The 21,471-nt window shown below is 39.4% G+C and overlaps 1 protein-coding gene across 1 annotated transcript in view; it reads right to left on the reverse strand.

The window, feature by feature from the left end:
* LOC136873883 (glyoxylate/hydroxypyruvate reductase A) overlaps nt 1-21,471 on the reverse strand; it is a 310,829-nt gene that overhangs the window by 240,748 nt on the left and 48,610 nt on the right. Inside the window, exon 2 of the mRNA XM_067147188.2 lies at nt 12,584-12,625. Within this exon, the coding sequence (XP_067003289.1) occupies nt 12,584-12,625 (42 nt within the window). The remainder of the gene's footprint in view (nt 1-12,583; nt 12,626-21,471) is intronic.

Consider the following 21,471-nt stretch of genomic DNA (forward strand, 5'->3'; position numbering starts at 1 on the left):
ACTCAAAAAAAATTCCAGCAACTGAGAAAATTGTTAGAGTTCGGAATAAAACACTGTTTAACCGTCAAAAAGGGCTAAATTGAGACCCATTCAACCACGCTCTGCTACCACTTGTTACCGTGTTTTAGTGGTAGGTAGAGGTGAAAGAAGGTGCGGGCGTGAACGGGTCTCAAACTACGGAATCAAAGTTAATGTAAAATTTAACAAGGTTATATTTTTTTTTCAAAAACAAAGAAAAAACAAGCATGGCAGGTACAAAGTAGCAAGTCCAAAGGGTAGTTACAATATTTACAGGATTTGGGCTTCGCGCCCTGACTTCACAATGCTTGGGCAATCAGCTCAGTTTTACCCCAAACACAAGTTTCAACAGAGGGGCAGAAAACCCCATTCATGTTCAGGAACATTTGCTCCAAATTACACTGAAAAGCCTCCACGAGGCATACAACACTCAATTTTCAAAAAAAGAGAGCCACTCGCTCTCAACTTTAAGCCTCTCAAAGGCCACACCAAACTCCACCTTCGAGTTGTCCTCACTGGACATAGACACAGGGGTAAAATACCCAACCTACTGAGGTCTATTAAATGAAAAGGGACAATTACATGACCTCTAAAATAACAATTTGAGAGGAGGCGATCTGCACTCCTAATACACTTGTTTTTAAAACCTAATCTGGCTCTAGGCCACTAATGCAAGGGCTAATCCCATACTACAGAGGTGACTTTAGAAAAGAGCAATTTGTTTTACGTTAACGAAGAATAGGTTGAGAAAATAAGTTCACCTCAAAACAATGTGAGTGGGAGCTCGAGAGGGTTAGCACTCTCTATCCCAATATGCAGCTTTAAAAGAGAATAGATGAAAAGATTGGTTACATTTTAGGAAAAGGTTACATGGTGGAAACGCTTCGAACCCGCTCCGAGAGTTAAACTGCCAACCTAGCAAGAAAAGAAGTTATTAAGAGGCCATTACCTGGTGTTGAACAGCTGGAGAAGAAAGAGGCGCTTCCCGCCCCCTGCTATGTACTTTACACACTGAAAGATGGAACAGAAGTGGCCCGGAGACCCAAAAATCAGCAGTTTAAATACTCTCGCGGAAGGTTCTAGGCGTTTTAGGGAAGAGAACACCCGCCCACAATCACTTTATTGGCTAGGGTACAGAAACATATCCAAGTTGGGGGAAGATACATCGGATTGGTCGGAAATTACTAAAAGAAATTCGGGATTGGATAAATCTAAAACAAGGGGAAAAAGAGGGGTATACAGCCAACTTAAACAATAACAGAAAGAAATTTAACAAGAAACAAACTTTTGAAATAAGAACTTCTCCAAAAAAAATAGTTCTTTCACTCCGCACTAGGGTGCACTATTGTTGATCTTCAGTAGTGTCCTCTAGAGGAGAAAGTTCACACTTCTTACTACAAGCAAAACAAAAATACGTCGAAAATGACACAGTTCAAAAACTCCAAAATTTCCAGGTAGAGACATCTTCTGAGAAACTTGAAAATTAATACTGTCCATAAAGTTCAGACTTCCTCCAGCAGAGGAGTTTCAACAGGCGCACATTTTAAATTAGCGGTGTGGAGGTGTACCGCCCGGTACAATAATAATAATAATAATAATAATAATAATAATAATAATAATAATAATAATAATAATAATAATAATAATAATAAAGCATTACTGTTTTATGTAGACTGTTTATTAACACATACATATTTATTTCCAGATATTTGGCAACTGGAAGTTCTTTCAGAAGTTTGGGCTTCAGCTGCCAATTAGGTTGCAGCACTGTTCGCAAGATTGTAATCGAGGTCTGCTATGCCATCTGGAGCAAGCTGGGACCTATTGTAATGCCTGAACCCACAGAAGAGATTTGGAGAAAAATCAGCTGAAAAGTTCAGGGAGTTATGGAACTTTCCGAACTGCATTGCAGCTATAGATGGGAAGCATATAAATATAAGGTGTCCAATAAATTCTGGTTCTGCATTTTATAATTATAAAGGCAATCGTTCTGTAGTTCTTTTGGCTGTTGTTGATGCTGAGTATAAAATCCTTTCAATCAACATAGGTTTTTATGGGCGAAACAGTGATGGCAGCATCTTTTCTAAATCAATCATCGGACAAAAGCTTGAGTCGAGCACAACGAATGTTCCGACTTCCACTCCTTTATGTTCCAGTGGAGAACCTCAACCATTTGTGATAGTAGGCGATGAAGCTTTCCCGCTTAAAACATATCTACTTCGTCCATATATTCGCTACCACCTAGGAGGAGATGAAAACAAAAACGTTTTCAGTTACAGACTGTCAAGAGCTCGAAGGGTGGTAGAAAATTCTTTCGGAATTCTAAGTTCTCACTGGAGATTATTTCTAAAACCTTTAGAAATACAACCAAAAACTGTTGATAAAGTTGTACTTGCTGCATGAACCTGATCAACTGGGCCCGGAAGCTTCCACTCTGAAGCAATTGCAACTGATTCAGAGGAATCCTACTCAGGAGGCTTTTCGGATAAGGGAAAATTTCAAAAAAAATTTCAACTCGCTGGAAGGCTCTGTGCCATGGCAATTACCAATCGTTCGTCGTGGAGGAATGAAATGAGCGAAAAAGAAAAGGACTGTGCAGTAGTGAGTGGATCAAACAAAGAAAAAAATCACCGATCACCAAATCAACAGGATAATTTGTATTTGAAATGTCTGTACTATTATTATTATTATTACTGCAGTAATAATCATTACGTATGAGTGAGGACTGCTTTCAGCAAATGAATGGCTATTAAAATGAGTGCATTTCCTGTTTCCAGCAACTGAATGGCTATTAAAATTAGTACATTTAATGCTCACCTAAGATCTTTAATTCCTTTCCTATTTTGTTCCATGCCTCGTGCCGCATTTGCTGATTTCTATAGTTAATCGATCCGATATCATACAGATTCTCATGCACCCGCACCAATTCAATTAAAATTTCTTCCATATCGCTAAAAGAAACTGCTTCTATTCACACTTCACGTCGCCAGGAATGTGCACGAGCAGAAAATTGTGTTCCTCGTGAAGAGCGCTGACACCAGATTCTACGTCACAGTGAGTCAGCTGACGTCAACAGCCATGACACGATTGCAGTGTGATCATTCTACATTTCATACAGAGTGGAAAAGGCAAAGCACATCTTTCTTGACAGGTTTGATTGCGTCACAATACGCGCGTCTCACGTGAAGTGACAATAATGTGTTTCCTCCTTTATTGGTGTGAGGCAAAGGTGCGGGCAGTGTTGATGGTGAGTGTGTGTCAACAATGCGTGGATGCAAGAGACGGGGACTTGGTAATGGCCAGCAGAGAATTGACTACAGGAATAATCAGAGGGGAAGATTGTACATATCATGTAATATAAAAACATGGGATAGAAGGCCTCGAACCAATCAACATAATATGATTTTAAAATAATTTCAAGGAAACATAATCTCCAAATCCTGCCAAATTTTAATGGCTAAAGTAAGCAACATTGAAATTACACAGGTTTCACCTGAGAGAGTTTATCCTTAAATATCATCTCTGTTGCTCGGTTATTGACTAATAATGTAACAGGCGTTAGGAAATCAAGAATGATGCACGGCCCATGGAATCTGGGGGCAAGCTTGCCCACAAGAACAAAATTTTTAACCATGACCTGATCTCCGACTTTTAAACTGGTGGGCCTCCGTCCACAATCATATCTTTCTCTAACCTTTTCATGGGAAGCCTTTAAGTTGTGTTTAGCCTTCTTCCATACAACTCTAAGATTATCAGGATTTATTGTCTCTGGTAATATGTCATTAAGTGACCAAAGATTAGCGAGCGGCGTGTTAGGAACAAATTTAAACATGAGAGATGCTGGAGTGAACTTATGGGACTCATGAACCGCAGAATTTAGAGCAAAAGCCAACCAATGCAGGGAAGTATCCCACCCTGAATGATCTTCATGGCAAAACGCAATTAAAGCAGATCTAAGATAACGATTGACTCGCTCAGCCAGACACGGTTGAGGGTAATAAGCACAAGTTGTTACGTGGGAGATAGACAGGTCAAAACAAAATTTACGGAATAAGTTAGATGTGAATGCCTTAGCAATAAAAGAAACTATATATTGACAGGGGCCAAAAGAAGCAAATATGGTGTTCAAACAAGAAATAGTAGACTGAGTGGTTGCCAGCTTACTTGGAAATAACCAGGAAAATCAAGTGAAACCGTCTACACACACCAGAATTAATTTATTTGAGTTCCCTTTTGATTGTGGGAAAGGTCCGACGTAGTCTATATATAGACGTTCCATGGGGCAAGGCACTTGATGAGATGACAATAGACCTGGCTTAGTGGACAAGGTGGGTTTACTAAGCAAACAAGATTCACAAGCTTTTACCATTTCTTGAATTTTGCCGTCCATATCTTTCCAAATTAACATCACTTGGATCTTTTCCTGAGTTTTTAAGATGCCTAAATGCCCCCCTATTGGGGTCTCATGATAGTACTTGAAGATCATAGGCACAAGCACAGCTGGAACTACTACTTTCATCTTCTGATCATGCCTCGATGGGCAACACAAAACCCCGTTTCTCAACACATAAGGGACCACATGTTCCCCAGAAGAAAGGGTTTCCATTATAGGAGCGAGCACAGGATCTTCACGTTGGTATTTTTCAATATCCCGAAATAACATCGGTGCATCAGTTAGAATGGCATTAATGCCCGAAGGTATGGACGTGGGAAGAGAAGAACTATCTTCTAGTTCAGTGATCTCCACTTCAGGAGAAAACATGCGGCTTAGTCCATCCGCAAATACATTTTCAGATCCTCGAATATGCCTCACATAAAATTGGAAGGCAGAAATCCTGATGGCTTAGCGGGTTATACGACCAGTACGACGTGGCCTAGCTAATACCCAACTTAAGGCTTGGTTGTCTGTTTCGACATGTTCCAGATAGAGATGGAACTTCTCTAGAGCAAACAAAACTGCCAAACCCTCGAGTTCATAGATGGAATACTTGGCCTCTTGAGCCGATAAGGTCCTAGAAGCATAGGCGATGGGTCGCCTTCCGAGTTCCGTTTCCTGAAGAAGGACAGCAGAAACCGCCGATGACGAGGCATCAGTTTGGACAATGAATTTCTTTGAGAAATCAGGCATAGCAAGAACAGGGGCGTTACAAAGAGCTAATTTCAGATCTTCAAAAGCGGCTTGTTGAGACAGCCCCCATTCAAATTTGATGCCTTTCCTATGGAGTAAGTTCATGGGCGTCGATCTGTTAGCGAAATTAGCAATAAATTTCCTGAAGAAATTCACCATGCCTATGAACCTGGCAATACCTTTGATGTCCTTAGGAGGTTTGAAATCATGGATGGCCTGTGTTCTAGAATGATCAATGGAAACACCATCGGGCGACACAATATGCCCTAAGAATGACATGGAAGGCTTAGCAAAAGCTACCTTGGATAATTTCACAGTCAACCCAGCCTTATGAAGGTGATTGAGTACTTCCTTTAAACGATCTAGGTGTTCTTCAAAGATCTCAGAAAATATGACATCATAAAGATAGTGATACAAGTATTTAAATGTTATGTCCGAGAAGACCCTATCTAGCAATCTAGTAAGAACAGCTGCCCCCGTGGGGAGTCCGAAAGACACACGGTTGTACTCATACAAGTTCCAATCTGTGGCAAAAGCTGTTAGATGTTTCAATTCTTCAACTAGAGGGATCTGGTTGTACGCCTGATTCAGGTCAAGAATGGTAAAGAACTTGCCTTTCCGAAACCATGAAAAACAAGAGTGAAGATTAGGAAGGGGCACAGAATGTAACACTACCTTATGGTTTAAAGCCCTATAATCAATCACAGGCCTGAAGCCACCTTGGGGTTTTGGCACAAGAAAAATGGGCGAAGAATACGCCGACTTTGAAGGTCGAATAATACCATCCTTTATCATTTGATAGATGATCTCCCTAAGAGCTTTCATTTTGGGTGGAGTTAGCCTATAAGGCAGCAACGGAACGGGAATCGAATCCGTAACTTCAATCTTGTATTCAATAAGGTCAGTGACACCAAGAGTATCAGAAAATACATCAGGAAAAGACTGACACAATTTATGAATACTTTCAGCCTGCTCCTCAGGCAGATGTCTAAGGTCTAACAACATCTCATCCTGGGTAGGCGAAACAGATGAACATGACACAGAATTACACTTTAACAGAAGAATTTTACAACTATTAGCAAATATGTAGGTGCACGACTTGCTCTGAATGTCGAGCACGAGACCAGTAGAAGGCATGAAATCAGCCCCCAATATGACAGGGCAAGACAAGTGTTTAGCCACAAACAATTTTATTCTCCAGGTAAATTTGGAGATATGAATTTTAGCAAAGATGAAACCTAAAATTGATAATGGAGAAGTATTAGTCGAAATGCATTGGACAGAAGACAAACAAACATCAGGAAACTTACAAACAGTTTTAATTTAGAATACCATTCGGCCGAAATAATGGAAATCACACTCCCCGAGTCTAATAGAGCTGTGACGGGTTAATTGTTCACTTCAATTTTAAGGAATGGCACAAACGCGGACGTCTCTGCTGCAATTCTTAGGCATTCTTTATGGCCTTCAAACGATAAATTGGAAGAACCTTTACTTTTACCAGAGCTTTCACTGAGTTCAACAGGGGCTGTGCCTTGGGAAGCTGAACATGCCGACTCAGCCGATGACACTAGTCACTTTCTATTATTGGAGTTCGCGGAGGTTGCACCAGAAGTTGAGCGGGAGGGGGTGTTATTGACATTACTGCAAGTCTTGGCAAGGTGAGCCACATTTGAAACAACCTTGGGATGGCTCTGCTCTATTCTATGTCCCACTCGATTTTATCAATGGGCACTTATTGCGCAAATGTTCCGTTGACCCACAAGCATAACATTTGCGGGTGGTGAAAGTTTGGCAAGGTGGAGGCGAGAGCTATTAGAAGACAGAGGGGGCTCCTTAGTGACTCATAAGTTGTCGGCATACCTTACTCCTTCGGCTGAAACAGCCATAGCCTCTAACTCTGAAAACGTTTGAGGTCGAGATGCAAAACATAAGTAAGACCTATAAGGCGGAGAGATACCTTCCACAATAGTTTGCACTATTTGGAATTCAGAAAAATGCAGAGCGAACACCCGGGTTTAAAACTTGATACCTTGGATGAAGTCCGCAAGGTTTTCATCCAGATTTTGTACCCTAAAATAGAACTTTTGGATCAATGATGACATTATCTAGCCGGAACGAAATTAGCCAACAGGTGGGCATGGAAGTCTTCTATGGATGATCTGTCAGCTATAGCCTGGACTATCTTCTCTGAGAGGACACCTACGGAATATGGATACAGGATTTGTAGAATTTGAGAATGAGAGAGAGAAAACACTAAAGCGTGATCTTGAAATTCAACCAAAAACCTTAGAAAAGAGATGACTTCATTAGTGGAGTTTAATGAAAATTTATAAATTCCCTTCAGCAACATAGCCAGTGGATGAGGCAAACTACTGAAACCAGGTGACATAATAGGTGATGGCATAGAGGGTTGAGAGGTCTCAAACACAGCATTATTCAGAAAGAAAGGTGGAATTTGTCTAGGATGACCAGACTCAGTTTCCAATGGGGCCGAAGTTTGTTGAGTTGCCACAGATTTTCTACTTTCTACAGCTTTGGAAGAATCCTCCTCAGTAGACAAATTTACTAAAGGGACTTGGTCCATTTTGGGAGCAGCTGCCCAAGACAACAATTGACTAACTCTATTTGACATTTCTGATAGATGTTCTTCCAAATTGCTAGCTTCCTTAGCATGATCTTCTTTCAACTTTAGAGACAATAGGTCCCTAGACCTATTGTAAAAATGAAACAGTCTAGCCTGTACTCTCTTAAGCTGATCAGCAGACGGATCGCTTACTTGAAAAAAACTAACTACAGATGCTAGCTCGGTGGTGTTGTCCGTGATAGTGGATAGAGCCTCATCAATTTCCTTTTCTCCAAAAATTGACATACAAATTGGCAATTCTAAGGATTCTTTGACAATATCTACCACAACCGTGCCTCCAGACTGGACCTTTCTAATGAGTAACTCGTAAACCAATTCCTCTTTGCGCAAGTACCTGGAAGCGAGGACTTCGCGAGGGCCAGACATGTTGACAGAAAAGTTAATAATTAGGAAAAATTTCCAGTGACCGAGAAAATTCTTAGAGTTCAAAACAGATCCTACTTTTAGCCTTCAAAGGGGCTTAATTTATACCCATTCAACCACGCTCTGCTACCATTTGTTACTGTGTTTTGGTGGATTGCAGAAAGAGGTGAAAGAAGGTGCGGGTGTTGAATGGGTCTAACTACGATATCAGAAATTGAATTAAAACTTTAACAAAGGTTATATTTCTCTTTAAAACGCAAACTTAACAAATTTTTCACTCAGGGAAATAATGAGGTTACAGGTACAATGATAATTTCAAAAATTGGAAAATCCAAGATTCAGAACTTTAACAATTTTGGGTTTCAAGCCCCTAGTTCACACAATTACAATTTCAAAGTGGTATTATTTAGACAAGGATAGAAATCTCCCAAATTCAAGAGCATTTTGCTCCCACAAATTACAGCCTTCCAGAGGCACTCCTCAATATTACAGAATTTTAGGAAAGAGCTTACATGCTAACATTGACCAAATTTTAATCGCCCACTTAAGGCAACATTACACTAAACTTTACAATCGCTGGCCTTTCTAGGTGCAATTTACACTTAACAAAAAAAAAAATGGAGTTGTACACTTGCGCTCCTAGATAATGAAGTATTAAAATCCTAACAGGACTCTCAGCCCGATGATACAGGGGCTAATCCCAAACTACTGAGGTGACTCGAAAGTTAATTTAAAACATTACAGGAAAGAAAAAAAAAATAGTTACTAAATCATAGTCACCTCAAACAAAGTTGAAGGGGGACTCGAGAGGGTAATGTACTCTCTATCCCCGATTTACAGTTAAAGACTTTATGAAGTTTTACATTAGCCAAAAGACAGATTAAATTTTAGAAAACAGGTTACACAGTTAGAATTTAGGACCTTCCCCTTGTGTAAGTCTGCGGAGATAGCTACAGAAACATAAGCCTGGTGGACATTACCTTGGCTGCTGGACTGCTGCTCCTGTCTTAACACACACACTCAGAAAGACGACGATCAACAATACAAGGTAGCCAGAGCAGCCGCAGTTTATATACCCAAAGGGAAGGTTCGAGAGGATTCTAGACTAATCAGAACACATCCTCTCAATTTTATTGGCAAATTTCAAAGAACCAAAAAGAAGCCTGTGATAGGCTAACAAATAATTACAGAAAATTCTTACTGGCCAGATTCAAGACTGGCAGAATGAGAAAGAAGTGTTGCAAACTTTGAAATATATAAGAAAAACAAATGAAAGTTGATTTACTAGAAAAAACCCATGAACACAAAATTTCTTTGAATAACAACTTATTTTACCTTGCACCAGATTGTATGACCATAGTCTTTGATAGTGACATCTATGGAGAAATGTCCAAACTTCTTGAAGTAAACAAACACAAAGCAAATAAATCCAGTCAGTTTAGGCGACCTCAAAACAACACAATTACTCAACACTTCAGTAGTGACATCTTCTGATTAAAGTCCCAACTTCTTGTAATAGCACTTTCACATTTTGTTGGATAGATAGAGTTCATTAAGGCGCTTCTTTTGAATGTGCGGAGTTGAGGTGTACCTCCCGGTACATACCCTAATGCATAACCAGCGCAGATGAAATAGAACTTGACATGTATCATTCAATCCATTCCATGGCCTCCGTCGTATATATCGTTATTGGAACTAAATGTCACCTATAGAAAATTATTTTATTCTTCCGTCAAAATCATTCCATTTAACAGTATCTGCTTGTACTCAAATATTACATTTCTAGACACAAATTATTTGAATACAATAAAACACCAGAAGATCTCTTACCTTGGCCACATCTTTAGAAATGACCGTTACCTCATCTTACAGTGGATTGTACAAGGCAAAATACAGGGTCGAAGAGGTGTCGGGAGAAGGCGAACGTCATGGCTTGGAAACTTCAAAGAATGGACTGGAATTCACAGTGTTGAAAGACTTTTCCACCTGGCAAGAGATCGTACTGCATTCGCCACAGTGATCGCCAACGTCAGGGGGACCTGATATGGTACTATGAAGAAGAAGACCATGGGGTTCTGAGCTTATGAATTTGTAAATACATCCAATTTCCGTTAAACTTATTATTCAATTGAGCAAATTATCTCAAATTATTAATGTGTCTGGATGTAAAACGACTGGACGTATACCTTTACATGATTTCCGTTAGTTTCTTTATTATCATAAACTCCTTTAATTTCGATCCAGAATCCATTGGAAGGTTATATAACAGAGATAATGTACAACGACAAGTAGGGAGGAGAGTAGAATTCAAGCCAGCAAAATGAAATACCTAAGAAATGTGATAGGAAAGACAGAGTAAAACACGAAGATGTTAGATGGAACTCGGAATGGGAAACCTAAATGAGAGAATTGATAGGAATAAACTAAGATGGTTTGGACATGTAAAGAGGATGGATGCGAAAGGAAAACCAAAAACTGATTATGGAGATGAAGTTCGAAGGAAAGAGCATGAGAGGGAGACCTAGAAAAAGGAGGATTGATTTAATAAAGAGGAGTGCAAGAAGAAGAAACCCGGAATGGGAAAAAAATGATGGAAGAGGAATGGCGGAAGAAGAGAGGAAGGTGGAGAAGTGCCGTAAATGCTCCGACCCAGCAGGATCTAGATAAAGGAGAAAGAAGGATGATGAATTGTGAAAGTACTGAATAAACAGATTAATAATCACTTTAATATCAGTTTAAAATATCAAATATACAAACAAACAATAACTATGTATAGTTGTAAGTACTACCACCAATATATAAATTGAACGTATGTTCATCGGGTGCAAATGTAGACTAACCCGCCCACAGTGCACCCTAGGCAATGTGACATAGTCGCTGCTAAATAGTCTATACATCTGGCTGTTGGACCAAACCATGAAAACAACATCTAATGTCTCTTTTCAGTGTCAACCAACAAAAGACTAAAGACACTGTCTGAGTATAGTACAACTAAATATAGAGGGTACAAGGAGATCTAAAAGTGACCAGTGTAACTTTTAAGATGCTTGATGACAATCAAGTGCACATAGTTCTGCTTTAAGAAACACACTGTGAAGAACAAAGTCAACTTCTTTCCATATAAGTTTCTGGGGTTCAGCCTTACTGTGGCTACCTTCCATAAAAGCTAAGGAACCACAATGTACATAAGAAATAACATTGAACAGGTGGAGACTCTTGCTATCACCACAGATAACAACATCTTCATGACAAGAATTACAACTGCAGGCATAGAAATAATAAACATCTATCTAGTCTGTTTGTTTTCTGTAATGATCTGATGATCCCAGTTATATCCAACTATATAGACATTGTTGGATGTTGCATTTAAACATTGTATTAATGACAGCCATATGATACCCCAGGAAAAATTGTATCAGCCTTTACTTCCATATCATTTCCCATTCCAATTCCATACTTTCCCCATATTATGATATTATGATCAGTTTAGGTTTACAACCTTTGCATTGAAATTACCTAGAATAATGGGAATGACTTGAACTGTTTTATGAAATAAAGTGTAAAAATTATCAAGTTCCACTTCTGAAGCCTGTGTTATTGGTGTATATATTTGAATAATGCAACAACAGGTAACGGGCCACATAACACTCAGCATTGCATTGCCTGCCATTCAGTCTACTTCATTACCATAGTAGAGAAATATGGCTGAAACAAAATTTTATTATTTAACTGAGCTGTGCTTTATACTCTATTAGAAGTAGGTACTGCACACTTTTGTGCTGAAAAGCTGATCAGTAGGAAAAGACAGAACCTCTTTCATTGACCAACATACAACTGATTTTTTTGTGCATTACATTGAAACTCTTGTCTCTAATTTGGCAACAAATGTCTTTCACTTTCAATGTACTTATATGATGGGTTTAACAGGTTAGAGTTAGAGGCTGATCAATTACTGTGTCCAAAGGTGCACACAGCATGCAGCACAAATAAATCGGTCTCATCTGTAGCCAGGAAACAAGAATTAGGTCACTTACAAGCAAATGTTACGGAAAATATTTACCTTAAAGTAGGATTTCTCATATTATTACTGCTTTTTTTCCTCCAGAAGTTGCTTTACGTCGCACTGACGTAGATAGTTCTTATGACAAAGATGGTATAGGAAAGGACTAGGAGTGGGAAGGAAGCAACCGTGGCCTTAATTAAGGTACAGCTCCTGTCTGGTGTGAAAATGGGAAACCACAGAAAACCATCTTCAGGTCTGCCGACAGTGGGCTTCGAACCCACTATCTCCTGAATGCAAGCTGATAGCTGTGTGACTCAAACGGCGTGGCCACTTGCTCGGTAGTTGTGTTTTAAATGCATTTCAGATGAGAGTGTGAAGAGGAAGAAATAAGTTACTATAAAACAAATTATTTAAAGATATTTACCTTCACCTGGAGAGCTGAATTGCTTATTTAGAACAGCACAACCTAAAACATAGGAAATAACATGTTACATAGAAGCTGAAATATATCTTCAAAATTCAGGAAGCTAATATTTAAATCAACTTCCTTTATGTCAAGGTTAATGATCTTGTATTGCTGTGCATTTTGTATTATATTTCTTAAGGTGACAAGATGTCCTGATTTGGCAGGCCAGTTCTGGCTATCAGAATCTATACTCTTGTGCTTGATGATGATGATGATGCTTATTGTTTAAAGGGGTCTAACATCTAGGACATTGGTCTCCCATCACCTTGTCCCCATCAGGTACAGATAGAATGCTTGATTGTTCCAGTTTTCCCAGGTCAAATGAAATTACCATTCTCATCCAACAAATTTGCAGTTTTAAAACAAATTTTAATACAAAACCACAATAAGAATTGTTACGGGGTTACCCGTAGAGCAGAAAGAGGTTAAAGAAGGTGCTGGGGTGAATGGGTCTATCTACAAAATCAAAATTAATTTAAAACTTTAACGGAGGTTATATATATTTAAGAAAACAACAACTTAACAAATAACAACATGTCAGCTATGAACATAATTTTGAAACAAGACTAGGAAAGTCAAATTCTGGGCTCCAAGCCCGTAGTTTTACAATTTTCCAAATGGAAGAAGGATTATTTTGTTAAGGGCAGAAATCCCCTAATTCAAGAGCACTTGCTCCCAAAATCACAATATCTAGCCTCCCAGAGGCAGGCACACTTTACAGTTACAAAACTTCGAAAAAGAGCTAACAGGCTCTCAGTTTTCCAAGCCTACACAAGGCAGGATTAACTTACAATCGCTGGCCTCTCAAGGCACAACTTACAATTTGAAAAAAAAAAAATTATACAGGGGTATTTAATGGAAAAGAACAGGTTAAATAACTGGCCCAAACACAAAAGCAATGGAGGAGTACACTGCGCTCCAAGGTTATGAAAACTTAAAAACCTAAAGGGCTCTAGACTGATGAAACAGGGGCTATTCCCAACCTACTGATGTGACTCGTATAGAAATTACTTTAACACATTACAGAAGGAAAAACAGGTACCAAACGTAGTCCCATCAAACCAAAATGAAGGAGAGCTCGAGAGGGTATTTCACTCTCTATCCCTGATTTTAAAGCATATGAAATTTTTACATTAACCGAAAGAAGATTCACATTTTAAAAAAGTTTGTCACATAACAAAAGATTCGGACCTCTCCCTCGGATTAAACTGCGGAGGTAGCAAGAGAGAATGATTTTATGTTGCCATTACCTTGTAGATGTTCTAGCTGCCAACAAAAGAGGTGGCCCGCCTCCTGCTAAACACACACTCTCTCAGAAAGACGACGATCAATTGGCCAAGAAACGTGAAAAGCCGCAGTTTATAAACCCTGAAGATTAATCAGGACACGCCCTCTTAATTTTTATTGGGTAAATGAAAAGTGAACAAGAAATGTGGGATTGTTTGAAAATTAATTACAAAAATTAATGATTGGCTAGATTCAAAACTGGCGGAAAGGAAAGGAAGTATTGTCAACCCATAAATAAATGAACATAGATCAGTTATGGAAAACCTAGGAATACAAAAGTTCTTTAAATTATAAGTTCTTTCACTTTGCACCAGAGTGCATGATCATAATTTTAGTGGTGTCATCTGTAGAAAAATATCCAAACTTCTTGATGTATAACAAAACAAAACCAGGAGAAATTGAGTCAGTTTAGAAAACTTCACAACAAAACAATTACTTAAAATTTCAGTGGTGACATCTTCTGACTAAAGTTCCAACTTGTTGTGTTATCAGTTTCACTGTTTGACCAACAGAGGAGTTCATTTAGGTGCTAATTTTGAATGCGCGGTGTTGAGGAGCACCTCCCGGTACAGACCTCCCCCCCCCAAAATGTCCTTCCTTGGGGTGACGCAGAAGAAGTTTAAGAAAATATTTCCAGTTGAAGAAATTTTCTAAGTCCTCTTCGGAAGTTGATTTGTAGAAAAAGTTATTAAATGCAGATTTAGATTGTCCTTGTTGTTGTAGCAGTTGAATACATGTTGATAGATTTGACGGCAAGACCTGCTGCCGCTGCCGATACTCAGTTGAGGTCGACCGGACCCCTCAAGTACACTGAGACACACCTCTCCCGCTACTAAGAGAGGGGTAGTTGTGATGATCGTCGCCGCATATTAGAAGTCTATGTACAGTCCCCAGATAAGTTGGTGGTAGGGTCACCGCACTTCAGCCTTTGCCGGGAGATGCAACCCGGTGCGCCTTTCACAAGGAGTCTTCACGGGAGTGGAGTGGGCTCTTACCCCACTTCTGTTTCTCTCACAAAGTGTTGCAGTACGGCGGTGAACGACTGAGGGGACAATGAAACAGTTAGATCTACGCGACAGAGAAGTGTTGATGGAGACTTGAGAGTATGATCTTTATTGGTGAAGCAGAGGGGCGGGCGGAGTGGACAGTGCTTGTGTGCCAATAGTGCGGAGATGCAGGAGGCGGGGACTTAGTAATGGCCATCAAGGAATAAATAGCAGGAAAACCAGAGGGGAAGATCGTACATAAGGATCATATACCAAATTTAATAACATTGTACCGGCTGGTACACCTCTACGCAGCACATTTGAATTTTCCACCTTAAAGTACTCCTCTACAGGAAAAACTGTGAACTTAAAACTGGATCTACTTAAACTTTTGCTCTGAAGATGTCACTGTGTTAATTTCGTTGAGTTTTTGTTTACTATTTTTCAAGAAGTTTGGACATTGTCTCATAGATGTCTCTACTAAAAAACTATGATCATGCACCCTGGTGCGAAGTGGGGAAACTTTCTTGAAGATATTTCGTACTCATAAGTTTTCTCATTACTAAATTTCGTTCTTTCATTTGTGGGTTGGCAATATTAATCTTTTCTTTCCACCAGTTTTGAAGTTAGCCAATCAATTATTTCTGTAATTAATTTTTGACCAATTGTGTCTTTCTTCTTCGATTTTGTGTGTAACTGTGTACTGTACCCAATAAACGCCTGTGGGTGTGGCTTAATTATTCATGAAAGGTCTCAAATCTTCCCTGAGGGTATAAAAACTGCTGATTTTCTTGTCTCTCAGCCACATCATCAACATTTAACTTAGTGTATGGACGTGTAGCAGGAGGTGGGAAGCGCCTCTTTCTTCTGGCAGCAGTTCTTCAGTAAGGTAATGGCCACTTAACATCTTTATTTCTTGCTAGCTCAGCAGTTTAACCCGTGGGGAAGGTCCGAAAATTTTACCATATAACCTATCTCTTATAAATGTTAATTTCTTCTCGGTTATGTAAAAACTTCATATATCTTTAACTGTAAATCGGGGATAGAGAGTGCTTTACCCTCTTGAGCTCCCCTTCATTTTGATTTGAGGTGGCTACGTTTTTGTAACCGATTTTCTTCTAGTCCTTAATGTGCTAAATTTATTCAGTATACGAGTCACTTCCCTAGTTTGGGAATAGCCCATGTTTCATCGGCCTAGTGCCTCTTAGGTTTTAAGAAGTTTCATGTAGGAGTGCAAATTCACGCCTCCATTCATTTTGCATTTTGGGCCATAAACTTAACCTATTATTTTTCTACTAAGGCTCAGTAGGCTGGGTACAAGATACCCCCATTTCATGTTGTGTAAGTTGTGCCTTGATGGCAATTTAGGGTTGAGCCTGGTATTGCCTTTCATAGGCTTGGAAAACTGAGAGCGGGTCAGCTCTTTTAAGTATTGGGAAATGTGCCTCTAGGAGGCTTGACATTGCTTGGTGGGAGCAAGTGCCCCATATTATTTGGGGATTTCTTTCCTGTGGTAAATATGTGTTGGTGAGCTGAGAGCTCAGGAATTGTAAAACTTGGGGCTTGAAGCCCAGATTGTTAAATTGCCTCTAAATCTTGGCTTTTCCTGGTCTTGTACCTGATTGTCGGTTATTTGTTGAATTATTGTTATTTGTTAAACTTTGAAATTCAATGTGAATATTGTTAAGTTTTGCTATTTTCGAAAATACAATCTTTTATGCAATTTTAATTCATATCTCGGCCTTGTAGTTAGACCCATTCACCCCGGCACCTTCTTTCACCTCTGCTAATCCACCAAACCACGGTAACAAACATAATTGGGGGCAGAAGGCCTCAAATAATAATAAATAAATATAATCTTCAAACTCCTGCTAAATTTAGCGCCTAACAAAAATAGTAAAGTATTCATACAGGTTTCACCTGGGAGAGGTGGACTCTAAAGATCCTCTCTGTGGCTGGATTGCTTACTAATATGGTAACTGGTGTCAAAAAATCTAAAATGACGCACGGCCCATAAAATCCGGGGGGGGGGGGGGGCAAGCTTGCCCGCGGGAATAAAATTCCGAACCATGACCTGATCTCCAACTTTTAAATTGATGGGCCTCCGTCCACGATCATAATCTTTCCCTAACCTTTTCATGGGACACTTTAAGATTGGCCCTAGCCTTCTTCCATAGATCTCTAATATTATCAGGATCTATTGTCTCTGGTAAAATATCATTGAGTGACCAAAGGTTTGAGAGCGGCGTGTTAGGAACAAATTTAAACATAAGAGAAGCTGGAGTGAACTTATCGGTCTCATGAACCGCCAATTTAGAGTGAACGCCAGCCAATGCAGGGAAGTATCCCACCTGGAATGATCTTTATGACGAAATGTGATAAGAGCTGATCTAAGATTACGATTGACCCGCTCAGCCAGAGATGGTTGAGGATAATACGCCAATGTAGTTACTTGTGATATAGGCAGATCAAAACAGAATTTAGGGAAGAGGTTGGATGTAAGGGCTTTAGCATTATCAGACACTATATATTGACAGGGACCAAAAGAAGCAAATATGGTATTTAAACAAGAAATGGTGGACTGAGAGGTTGCCAGCTTAGTCGGAAATAATCAAGAAAATCTAGTGAAACCATCTACATGCACAAGAATGAATTTATTGGCATTCCCCTTTGATTGGGGGAAGGGTCCGACGTAGTCTATATAGAGACGTTCCATGGGGTGCGACGCTTGATGGGAAGATAATAGACCAAGCATAGTGGACTAGGTGGGCTTACTCAGAAAGCAAGATTTCCAAGCTTTTACCAATTCACAAAATTCGCCGTCCATACCTTTCCAAATGAACATCCCTCGGATCTTTTCCCGAGTTTTGAAGATGGCTAAAGCCCCCCTTAATGAGGTCTCATGATAGTACTTGAAGATCATAGGCACAAGAACAGCTGGAACCACTACTTTCATCTTTTGGTCGTGCCTCGAGGGGCACCAGAAAACCCCATTCCTCAATACATAAGGGACGACATGTTCCCCAGAAGAAAGGGTTTCAATAATAGGGGCCAGCACAGGATCTTCACCTTGATATTTTTCAATGTCACGAAACAACATTGGGGCATCAGTTAGAATGGCATAAATACCCGAAGGTATGGGCTAGGAAGAGAAGAACTATCTTCCTGTCCCGTGGTCTCCACATCCTGAGAAAACATGCGGCTTAGTCCATCAGCCACGACATTTTCAGATATTCAAATATGTCTTACATCAAACTGGAATGCAGAAATCCTGATGGTCGAGCGGGCTATACGACCAGTACGACGCGGCCTAGCTAAGACCCAACTTAAAGCTTGGTTATCAGTTTCTAGGTTGAATTTGACATGTTTCAGTTAGAGGCGGAACTTCCCTAATGCAAATAAAACTGCCAAACCCTCAAGTTCATAGATGGAATATTTGGCCTCTTGAGCCGATAATGTCCTAGACGCATAAGCTATGGTTCGTCTTCCGAGTTCAGTTTCCTGAAGAAGCATAGTAGCCACCGCCGATGATGAGGCGTCGGTTTAAACAATGAATTTTTTCGAAAAATCAGGCATAGCAAGGACTGGGGCATTGCAGAGACCTAATTTCAGGTGTAGAAAAGCGGCTTGTTGAGAAGGCCCCTATTCAAATTTGACGCCCTTCCTACGGAGTAAGTTCAAGGGCGCTGCTCTGTTGGCAAAGTTAGGAATAAATTCCCTGAAGAAATTCACCATGCCGATGAACCTGGCCATACCTTTGATGTCCTTAGGAGGTTTGAAATCACGGATGGCCTGTGTTCTGGAATGATTGATAGAAACACCATCAGGCAACACAATATGCCCTAGGAATGACATAGAAGGTTTAGCAAAGGCTACCTTGGATAATTTGACAGTCAACCTAGCTTTACGAAGCCGATTGAGTACTTCCCTCAGATGATCTAGGTGTTCTTCAAAGGTCTCAGAAAATATGGCGACATCATCAAGATAGTGATATAAGTATTCAAATTTGATGTCGGAGAAGACCTTATCTAGCAGTCTAGTGAGCACAGCTGCCCCCATGGGGAGCCGGAAAGGCACGCGGTTGTACTCATACAAGTTTCAATCCGTGGCCAAAGCTGTTAGATATTTCGATTCTTCAGCTGGATGGATCTGGTTTTACGCCTGGTTAAGGTCTAAGATGGTGAAGAACTTGGCTTTCCGAAAGCATGAAAAACAAGAGTGAAGGTAGGGAAGAGGAACAGATTGTAAAACCACCTTCCAATTTAAAGCCCTATAGTCAATCACAGGCCTGAAGCCACCTTGGGATTTCGGCACCAGAAAAATAGGCGATGGGCGGTGAATACGAAGGAAAAACAGGTACAAAATGTAGTCCCCTCAAACCAAGATGAAGGGGAGCTCAAGAGGGTAATTCACTCTCTATACCGATTTAAGTTAAAGCTTATGAAATTTTTACATTGATCGAAAGAAAGTTTACATTTTAGAAAAGTTTGTTACATAACTAAAGATTTGGACCTTTCCCTCGGACTAAACTGCAGAGTTAGCAAGAGAGAATGATTGTATGTTGCCATTACCTTGTAGATGTTCTAGCTGCCGATGAAAGAGGCCGCCGCCTCCTGCTAAACACACACACACTCAGAAAGATGACAATCAATTGGCCAAGAAACGTGAAAAGCCGCAGTTTATAAACCCTCAGGGAAGGTTCAAGATCATTCAAGATTAATCAGGACACGCCCTCTTAATTTTTATTGAGTAAACACAAAGTGAACAAGAAATGTGGAATTGTTTGAAAATTTATTACAAAAATTACTGATTGGCTAGATTCAAAACAGGCAGAAAGAAAAGAAAGAAAGAAAAGGAAGTATTGCCAACTCAAAAATAAATGAACATAGATTAGTTATGGAAAACTTAGGAATACAAAACTTCTTTAAATTATAAGTTCTTTCACTTTGCACCAGAGTGCATGATCATAATTTTAGTGGTGTCATCTGTAGAAAAATGTCCAAACTTCTTTCAGTCAGTTTAGGAAACTTCACAACAAAACAATTAATTTTTCAGTGGTGACATCTTCTGATTAAAGTTCCAACTTGTTGTGTTATCAGTTTCACTGTTTGACCAATAGAGGAGTTCATTTAGGCGCTAATTTTGAATGTGCGGCGTTGAGGTGTACCTCGCGGTACAAAAATAATTGTAAAATATAATTATGTATATTATAATGGTTGTATTGTACTGTATTTCATAATTTGTTTTATGCTTTACTAGATGACGTGTCTGTGATAAATCATTTAAAATCCAATATAAATAAGCTCATCAACTCGTTACCCTTGACACCTGATAAAAAAGTAAATATATTAAACCAATAAAATTGACCCATTTGATATATACCTTACTAAAAATCCAGCATAGTTTTCTGGAAGACATTGATAAGTTAGTAAAAAGTGCTGTGAAAGAAATTGTACCAGGAGGTACACCTCAACCCCGCACATTTAAAAGAAGCGCCATAAGGAACACTATCTATCGAACAAACCTTGAAACAGCTAATGCATAAAGTTGGGACATTGTCTAGAAGATGTCACTACTGAATAACTGAGTAATATGTTATTTTAAATTTTCCTAAACTAGTTGGATTCATTTGTTTTGTTTTGGTGTACATCAAGAAGTTTGAGGTCATGCACTCAGGTGCAAGGTGGAAGAATGAGTGATTTAAAGAAGTTTTGTGTTTATAGGTTTTCTCAATTAAATTAACTTTCATTTATTTTGGTACTTCAAGTTTTGCAACACTTCCTTCTCATCCCGCCAGCTTTTGAGTCTAGCCAAAAAAATTTTTTCTGTATTTAGATGTATAGAACTAAATGACGCCACAACACTAGTTGCAAATCGAGGATTGTGGGGACGTTTAGTAAATTCACAGAGGCTTGCAGACTGAACGCTGAAAGGCATAACAGTCTATAATGATAATGTATGTATGTATGTATGTATGTATGTATGTATGTATGTATGTATGTATGTATGTATTTTTCAGCCAATCATAGGCTTCTTGTAGGTTTTTGGTTTAACCAATAAAAATGAGAGGGTGTGTCCAGATTTAGTCCAGAACCTTCTCAAACCCTCCTCCTGGGTATATAAGCTGCGGCTTAAGTTACCTTGTCTTATAGATCGTCGAGTTATTGAATGTGTGTGTTAAGACAGGAGGCGGAGTGCCTCATTCATCGGCAGGTAGAACATCAACCCAGGTAATGGCCACCAGTTTTATATCTCTGTAGCTATCTCCACAAACTTACCCAAGGAGAAGGTTCTAATTTTTAACTATGTAACCATCTGTTTTCTAAAATGTAAACTTGTTCTTCTAATGTAAAATTTCATGAAGACGTAAACTGTAAATCGGGATAGAGAGTGTGTTACTCTCTCAAGTTCCCCTTCAATTTATCATGAGGTCACTATGATTTTGTAACTGTTTCTCTTTCTGTAAAGCATTAATTAACTTTTCTTTCTAGTCACCTCAGTAGTATGGGATTAGCCTCTGCATCATCGGGCCACAAGCCCAAGTAGGGTTTTAAAATTTGGTTCTCAAGGAGC

The sequence above is a fragment of the Anabrus simplex genome, chromosome 5 (assembly GCF_040414725.1).
Source record: "Anabrus simplex isolate iqAnaSimp1 chromosome 5, ASM4041472v1, whole genome shotgun sequence".
NCBI lineage: Eukaryota > Metazoa > Arthropoda > Insecta > Orthoptera > Tettigoniidae > Anabrus > Anabrus simplex.